The sequence below is a fragment of the Octodon degus genome, unplaced genomic scaffold (assembly GCF_000260255.1).
Source record: "Octodon degus isolate 3935 unplaced genomic scaffold, OctDeg1.0 scaffold00093, whole genome shotgun sequence".
Classification (NCBI taxonomy): domain Eukaryota; kingdom Metazoa; phylum Chordata; class Mammalia; order Rodentia; family Octodontidae; genus Octodon; species Octodon degus.
In genome coordinates, this window is record NW_004524669.1 from 1,873,599 (window position 1) to 1,882,464 (window position 8,866).

At 41.3% G+C, this 8,866-nt stretch overlaps 1 protein-coding gene across 3 annotated transcripts in view; it reads left to right on the top strand.

Moving 5' to 3' along the window:
- Tmbim6 (transmembrane BAX inhibitor motif containing 6) overlaps positions 1-8,866 on the top strand; it is a 28,867-nt gene that overhangs the window by 10,183 nt on the left and 9,818 nt on the right. For all 3 annotated transcript variants that reach the window (XM_023722681.1, XM_023722683.1, XM_023722682.1), the window contains exons 2-3: positions 3,949-4,036; positions 4,793-4,901. In XM_023722681.1, the coding sequence (XP_023578449.1) occupies positions 3,981-4,036; positions 4,793-4,901 (165 nt within the window). In that variant the 5' untranslated portion in view covers positions 3,949-3,980. The remainder of the gene's footprint in view (positions 1-3,948; positions 4,037-4,792; positions 4,902-8,866) is intronic.

The following is an 8,866-nucleotide window of genomic DNA, read 5'->3' on the forward strand; positions in this document are numbered from 1 at the left end:
TTTATTTTTATTTATTACATTTATTTATTGTGTGTGTGTGTGTGTGGCCAGCTCAGCCCACCAGGGGGCGGGGCTGGCTGGCATGTGGTGCCGGGGGTGGAACAGAGGTCCCTGTGCTTTGCCAAGCTTGTTTCAAGTAGGTGCTTTAGACCACTGAGCCATCTCTCCAGCCCCAAGGAAGGTAAAATTTGACATCTCCCTGGTGACCCATACAGACTTTTTTTTTCTTTTTAATTTTATGTATTTGGTACAGGGTCTCACTTTGCAGCTCAGACGTAGTGATCCTCCTGTTTCCAACCTCCACAGCACTGGGATTACAGGCATGTGCCACACACCCTGTCTCAGTGGCTGGTGGCCAGCTCAGTGCAGGGGGGCGGGTGGCTGGGGGCTGGTGCAACATGCGGATCGAACCCCGGTCCCTGTGCTTGTGTAAGCAGACACTTAGTCTGCTGAGCTATCTTGCTGGCCATACCCATACAGGCTTTGATAGCTTTTGTTTGTCCATCAGCTGTTGTGGAAGAATCCACAATGAATATAATCATTATGTCCCTCAAATATACTAATAAGTTAATTATGTGTATGTATGTGTACTCATGTTTTTGAGACAAGGTCTCACTGTGAGCAGTTCAGGCTGGCCTTGTGCTCACTTTGTAACTCAGGCTGGCCTCTAGCTTGCAACAGTCCTTCTGCCTCAGCCTCCTGAATGCTAGGCTTACAGGGGTGTGCCACTACACCTGACCTTAACAATTCATACATTTTTGAAGAGAGAGGTTGGGTATGGTGGAACAGGTCTGTAGTTCCAGCATTCGGAGGCAGGAGGATTCCTGAGTCAAAAGCAGCCTGGAGGGGCCGGCCTAATAGCTCAGCAGACTAAAGCACCTGTTTAGGCTGAGACAGTGATTGCACGTGCCTGTAATCCCAGCACCTGGGAGGCTGAAATCTGGCGAATCACAAGTCCAATATATGTAGTTAGACCTTGTAGTCCCTATCCTAAACACGGGAGGGGTGGGAACAGCCTGGGCTACATAGTAAGTTCAAGTCTAGCCTCAATTCTGTTTCTAGATCCTATTTCAAAAAAAAAAAAAGGAAAAAGAAGAGAGTCCCTGAAAGAGACAGTAGTACCCTTGGGAAATGTCAAAGGGCAAACTGGGAAAGTGTAGAGTTTCTTGTGTGTGTGTGTGTGTGTGTGTGTGTGTGTGTGTAACCAGGGATTAAACTCAGGCCCTTGCACTTGCCAGGGAAGCGCTTGTTCCACTGAGCCAATTCCCTGGCCTAGAGTTTCTGTCATTCTGTCATCTCCTACAGTTTCCACTCAGAGGGGTATGGTTACATGAGTATTGCCCCTTTCTGACTAACGGTCCTCTGGGTATTTGAGGTTTTCTCTCCCTTTTGATTCTTGAAATTGAAAGCAATAGATACTTCTCCGTTGCTGTTATGAGTACTGAAAAGGTTGGCTTTGCTGGTTGCTTCAGTGTTATTGCAAGTTGTGTCTGGGGATGTCATTAAGGGTGTTAATGGATGACTTAAACAAAGACACTTTCCAGGTCCTGAATTCTGCCATCCTGTAAGTGTACTCTAGAGGATGCATTCATCATGGGTAGGAAGGTTGTACTTGACCTTGCAACAGCCTGCAATAATTGCACCATCTAGATTAAGCGAGCCCAGAGCTAGATGACTTAGACAGAGCAGCAGCTTTACTAGGTTCTACAGTCTTTCAACTGTATCCGTCCTTAGGAACAGAAATAACAAAAAAGTAAGGTGAGTGGGATACTGGTGAGACAAAGGACATGAGAGAAATCTAGCCAGCCATTGTGATTGTTTCATTGTTGAGGAAGAACAACTTCAAGAAACCAGTGGTAATGATGCTTGTGAATTTCAAGAGTGGTCTCTTTTCACTAGTCCAAGGTTCCTCAGGAAATTGATTTCAGGATTATGTAATTCATTGCTTAGATTAATCTTGCCAAGTGCAAGTGGACCTGTGCTAATTAGAATGGGGGTTAATGGCTGACCTTTCAAACAACATATGTTTTTGATTGTTTTGTGTGATGGTTTTTGTTTTTGTTTTGAGACAGGGTCTCAATTGTGTAGTTTAGGTAGGCTAATCTTGAATTCATCATGTAGTCCAGGCTGGCTTCAAATTTATGGTGATAGATAAACTTATTTATTTATAAATAAATTAAATAAATGCCGCAGTCTCCCAAATGCTGAGATTATAGGTGTGTGCCACTGTGCCCAGCCAAACATCTTAGCTTTTGTGTTTGAATACAGTTCCTTCCCCTCTCCCATTTGAAATAGATGGTATCATAGATCTAATGATAATTTGGGGGTTTATATTTGGGAAAGATGAGGACTCTTGATCAGGTTTTTTAGTTCTGTTGATTGTACAAGGTGGGAGAGAAGCAAAATTTAAAGGTATGAAGCTGGGTGTGTTGGCACATACCTGTGTTCCCAGCACTAGAGAGGCTAAAGCAGAAGGATCACCGAGTTCAAGGCCAGCCTGCGGTACTTAGTAAACTCAAAGACAGCCCAAACTTCACAGTGAGACCCTCTCAAAAAAAGAAAAAGAGCCCTTCCTGACTGGGTGTGCCTGCCAGCCAACACTCAAGATAACTGAGGCAGGAGTTTTCATTTCACAAAATGAAAGCCTAAATTAACAGAGTTAGGCCTTGTTTCAAAAACTTAAACCTTCCCTGACAGTATAGATAGATGTGAGTGATAAAACAAATATGGAAAAATATTACATTTAGGATATCTTGGCCAAGAATATAAAAGAAACCTTGAAATGTTCCAATTTTTCTATAAGAAAGACTCCAAAACTAGAAAAATTGGGCTGGGGAGATGGCTCAGTAGAGTAAGCGCTTGCCTGATAAGCGCAAGGGCCCGAGTTCAATCCCTGGTTCTGCCAAAGAATAATAATAATAATAATAAATTTTTTAAAAAATAGAAAAATCTTTTTTGCCATAACAAAAATTTATTGTTATGGGGTTACAGAAATTTTCTTCGTTTTGGGGCTGGGGAGATGGCTCATTAGAATAAGCCTTGCCTTGGCAAGTGCAAGGGCCTGAGTTCAATCCCCGGTTCCACCAAAAAAAAAAAAAAAAAATTCCTTTTAAAATTGTGAATTCCAGCAACTTATTTAGGACCTCCTGTCTCTCGGGAGCTAATCCAGTTCCCTACCCCCATTCCTATTCCCCATTCCTTTTCTCAATTTTTGTACTCTTAATCTCCATTGTGGGGGCCAGGGAAATAGTTCAGTAGAATAAGTGCTTGCCAAGGCCTGAGTTCAATCCCTGGTTCAAAAAAAAAAAACCTCCACTGTTCCTTAGAATTCATTCTTTGACTTTGGGAACATAAACTCCACGTATTTGACACCTAATATTTCCCTTTTCACTTCCACTAACCCACAGAGCATAACACTTTTTTTGTCGTAAAGGCTAATAATCATGAGTGTGTCAAACTTCATTTATTCTTTAGAATATTTCTTTTGATGAATCACTAACTTTATGAGTTGTATTACGAGTGCTTAACAGAAGTCACAAAGATAAAAAATATTCCATTTTTAATAAAAATTAAATTGTGAATTCCTTTTATTTCTAAAATGTATTAAGTAGAAAAATTCCTATATATGCATATTTAAAATGCCAGTCCTAGTAGTTTTATTGCTTTATGGGCTCCTTAAAACTAGATTGCTAGTGTCTCTTACCATCTTTTAAAGGGCAAATTATCTTCTGAAAAACTTGAGTAGAAGTGAGTTTTTTTCCTTTGTCATCTCTAAAATGATTTACAATGATGATAAATGTGCTCTAGGACATATATAAGAATGAAAATGGTTGTTAGAGCTGTAGGATTTTAGTTAACTTTTATTTTTCCAAATTTGTATGTTGCTATTTTTTATGAGTTGTGCTGTTTCATATGTTATAATTGCAATAACTTTTCTTTATTCTACAGAGCAGAGACACTGTCCCACAGACTCTGGAACCATGAACATATTTGATCGGAAGATCAACTTTGATGCTCTTTTAAAATTTTCTCATATGTAAGTGTTTTAAATTTGACTTGATTCCTCCCTGCATTTTTTGTCATTTCTGGTTTCTTTTTTTTTTTTTTTAATATTTATTTATTTATTTATTTATTGCGTGTGTGGGTGTGGCCAGCTCAGCCCACCAGGGGGGCGGGGCTGGCTGGCATGTGGTGCTGGGGGATTGAACCGCGGTCCCTGTGTTTTTGCTTAGCTTAGCTTGTACTAAGTAGGTGCTTTAGACCACTGAGCCATCTCACCAGCCCCATCTGGTTTCTTTTTATATAAACTAACAAATGAACTTGTCTAGACTCCAGGAGACCTGACAAAAATTCCCAAATTCTAAAGGTGGCTTTGTGATCACGGAAGTCATTTATTCTTATTTGGGTACTGATTGTTCATAAATTTGGGCTTTGGCTCTTTCTTAGAATTTATTTTATTTATTTATTTTTGTGTGTGTGTCCAGCTCAGCCCACCAGGGGGCGGTGCTGGCTGGCATGTGGTGCTGGGGGATTGAACCACGGTCAACGTGTTTTGCTAAGCTTGTTCTAAGTAGGTGCTTTAGACCACTGAGCCATCTCACCAGCCCCTCTTTCTTAGAATTGAAGATTCTCTTAAACAGTTTTCAAACTTTTCCTATTCTAATATACACAAAATATCTCAGAACTATTGTAATACAATTTACACATATTCCCCCTTGGAAAGAGAAATAATTCTTTCTTTAGAGATGAGATTGGTCTAGGAGTGATGGATATTACAAATATTCTTTCCTAGAACCCCCTCAACACAGCAGCACCTGAAGAAGGTCTATGCCAGTTTTGCCCTGTGTATGTTTCTGGCAGCTGCAGGAGCCTATGTCCATGTGGTCACTCATTTAATTCAGGTAAGAATGGGTTTTACTCTGGTTGCTGTTTCCTGGTACAAACTTCATCAGGAAGAAACCAGCTCAGTAGGGTGGTCCAGTCTTGAAACCTTTCTTAATTCTTAGCAGTAATTAGAGATCTGGACACAGCCAGCCATTAAATCAAAATGTGGAAAGCCACTTACATTTTCTGGGAGCTATGCCCCTGTAGGTACAGAAAACACAGTGTCTGGGGGACCAGAAGGATCATGGCCTGAGACCACGTAAAGGGAGGGAGGTGCTGCACTGCAGCAGCCAGCATGCCCCTCTAGAGGGCCTGGTGGCTACAGAGGAGGGCAGGGAAAGAGCTGCTGGTCCATGGACCTTCCTTCCGCCCCGGAGGCAGAGCCTGCTCTACCACACTGAAGGTATGCTGGGTGCAGTAGACTGACCAGAGGTCTGGCAGGGCTGGAGCGTGGGTGTGACCCAGACCTGGCGCTTGCACTACTAATGGCGCCACAAGGTGACTTCTGCGCCTGGATCCTCTTTGGCAGGCCTGCTGGCTTGAGGCTTGGGAGAGTGTGCCAACGGATTGTCCCCAGGGAAACCTAGCCTGCTAGTGAATGGACTAGGACAAGAGAGGCCCAGCCAAGGACACTGAGGAGGGAAAGTATAGGGAATGGAAGCCAGGTGCCCTACCAGTGAGCTACATTCCCAGCCCTTTTTATTATTTATTTAATTTTTTGAGACAAAATCTTGCTGAGTTGCCCAAACTGCTTAAATTTGTGATCATCCTGCCTTGGCCTCTTTAATGCCTGAAATTACAATCATGCTCCCATTACCTCATCCCCACAACTGGTAGGTCTCACTGTGTAATCAGTCAGTCTGGCCTGTAACTCAATATGGCTCATGCTGGTCTTGTTCACACCCTCCTGCCTCAGCCTCCCAAGTACTGTGATTTAGGTGTGTATCCCATTGTGGTAGATTAACTGTTAGTCAACTTGTAACACCCACCTGAACTGAATCAGAGTGGTGCTGCACCTGAGGCTTGTTAATAGCATAAAAAGGAGAACTGGAAGGGAACATGGTGTACTGTTGATTCTCAATGGTTTTCCTGATGTAAACTCGGCTGGTCTCATCACTGAAGGAGGTCAGGATGGGTGCAGTTCTTTTTTGGGATCCCCTTCCTCGTTTCAGTGCAGATCCTGAGCCTGCTGGCACACATCCTTTATCCCATTGATGTACTTTCTATCTTCCACCACTGACCTTCAGGCTTTCCTAGTGCAGATCCTTGATACAGACCTGCATGACACATTTTAATGGACTCTAGGTCTTCAGCTGGACTCATGCAGGACATTGTTGTAGGATCCAGTGAGCTCAGATTTTTTGGGTCTCTTTGTGGAAGATCTCCTGCATTTTTTGCATTTGAATCTTTGGATGAATATTATAATATTAGTATTTTGGGGGGTCAGGGAGATAGCTCAGTAGAATAAGTACTTGCCTGGCAAGCGCAGGGTCCTGAGTTCAATATCCGGTACTGCAAAAATAAATAAAAACAAAAAATATAAGTATTTTTTAAAAACACTAATTTAAAAACCCACGTTTTAAGCTTGCCACTATATAGTGTGATGGTAACATACAAGATCCCATCTCCACTCTAAATAGAAACGTGATATCTTGAGTGAAGTGATTCTTATACATGAAAGCCTTTCTGATGTTCTTCCCTTTGATGCCTAAATAACTGTGGCATACTTGGATACAAGACACTAAAGAGGCACAATTGAAACTTGAAGATTTGACCCATTTTATTTTCTGATCTAATCAGCAGCTTGTTTGCTTATCTTGAGGGAGTGTTTGGGTTTGTCCAGAACAACCAAACAACTTGGAGTCTTGGTAACCAAGTCTTCCTTTTTTTTTAAAGAGTGTCCTTTTTAGCACAGAGGGATGTGCTTGTATTGGCATTTACCACCTCAGAGGCTCCTGCTCAAGCATCTCTTGGCAAGGATTGTGTGAAAAATTACTCCTTTGGGCATATGGACAGGGCTTTCTTTTGAGTTCTAAACAAGGTTGGTTTCTGGTTGTGGTTGGTTTGGTTTTTGTTTAGTGTAAAATGGCTAACTTTTTTTTTTTCTTCGCCCTTTTGAGACAGAGGGTAGGTTTCAAACTCAACAATCCTCTCACCTCGGCCTCCCCAAGTGCTGGGATTACAGGCATACACCACCACACCTGGCTAACCCCCTTTATTGTATTTGGGAACTCACCTACTTTCTAAAATTTGTAACTTTAAAATCAACACTCCTAGCACTTTTCACAGGGTGGCAAAAATGTTAGTTTATCCATAATGCCATGTCCCATGGGGGCCGGGAAGGAGCACAGGCCTCCTTGTTTCTGTTCTCATACTGTGGTCAGGTGACCCTTTCAAAGGGTCACTGCCATCTATTAGTGATACCACTGTGTGTTTTGGGTTGAGGGAATTCTTATTGTTTGGTGCTAAAGATTGCACTGAAGGAAGGCCTCACATGTGATTCCTGTTGCTGAGCTCCACCTCCAGCCTGTTTTTAATTCCTTTTTTCGTGATTTTGCTATTTGAAATGGGAACAGCATAGTGCTGAAGTGCTGTCTAGTGCTAAAATGCTGATCCATCCTAGGAGGAAACATACATGTTCAGACACAGCTATAGTATTGTTAGCTCTGAGTTCAATATTAGTAGATGTGCTGCCAAAGCAAGTACTCAACAATTTATGACAAATAAGGTGTCCATAAACGGAAACACACATAAAACAAAGTTATAAATGTTTTTGCAAAAATGTGATCAGAAGCTTATAGAAAAACTAAGCATGCATTTCCTTCAGGAGCAGTAACTCAGTATTAATTAATTCATTGTCCACTGTGACTTTGTAACCTGACTACATCAAAGAAAAGCAGGAGTTTGAGGATGTTGCTCAGCAGCTGAGCACCTGTCCAAAAGCTCAAGGCTCTGGTAGCGAAAAAGAATAAAGGAGGGCAGGAACTTGTGTCTGTATTTGTCCTTAATGATTTCCTGTTTTCTCTCTCTCTCTCTTTTTTTTTTTTTTTTTTTTGAATTAATTTTAGTACATATTTGCAGTACATAATGATTTTATATGCAGAAATAGCACATGTGTATAACATATCTTAGCTCCTTTTTACTTTCTCTTCCTATATTTTCTTCTCTTCTTTTTTTTTTTTTGAGAAAAGTTTTGCAGTCTGAACCTTAAAGTCACAGCAGTCCTCCTGCCTCAGCCTCTCAAGTGCTGGGATTACAGGCATGCAGCACCATTCCTGGACCATATTTTTACAAAATTAATTAATTAAAATTTTTTGTTTTGTTCTATGGTTTGGTTTTGGTTTTTTTTTTTTGTTTGTTTTGTTTGTTTGTTTTGTTTTGTTTTGAGACAAGGTCTCCCAGTGTGGTCTAGGCTAGCTTTGAACTCACTATGTAGCCAAGGCCTGGAACTCTCCAGGATCCTCCTCTCCCAGCCTCCTGGTGGTCCAAAAAAAAAAAAAAAGTTTTTTATTACAAAAGTATTACATGCTTATTATGTAACACTTTTTTCTTTCAGAACCAGGGATTGAACTCAGGCCCTTGTGCTTGCCAGGCAAGCACTTATTCTACTGAACCATCTCTCTGGCCCTTTACATGTTTATTATGGAAAAATTCAGAAACAGATTAGTGATAAGACAAAAGTATTTTTAGGGGCTGGGGATTTGGCTCAGTGGTAGAATGCTTGCCTAGCAAGCTGGAAACCCTTGGTTCAGTCCTTGGCACCAAAATAAAAAGTATTTTTAAAATATTTGGGATAGCATAGTGACACGCGTCTATAATTCCAGCACTTAGAAGTCTAAGGCAGGAAGGACTGCTGTGAGTTCAAGGCCAACTTGGGCTGTGAGGTGAGATCTTGTCTCAAAAAACACCACCTTGGTTTTGTATCACAGGAAGTAAATGGTAGTTTATCAGTTTCTTTCTCTCTTTTTTTTTTTTTTTTTTT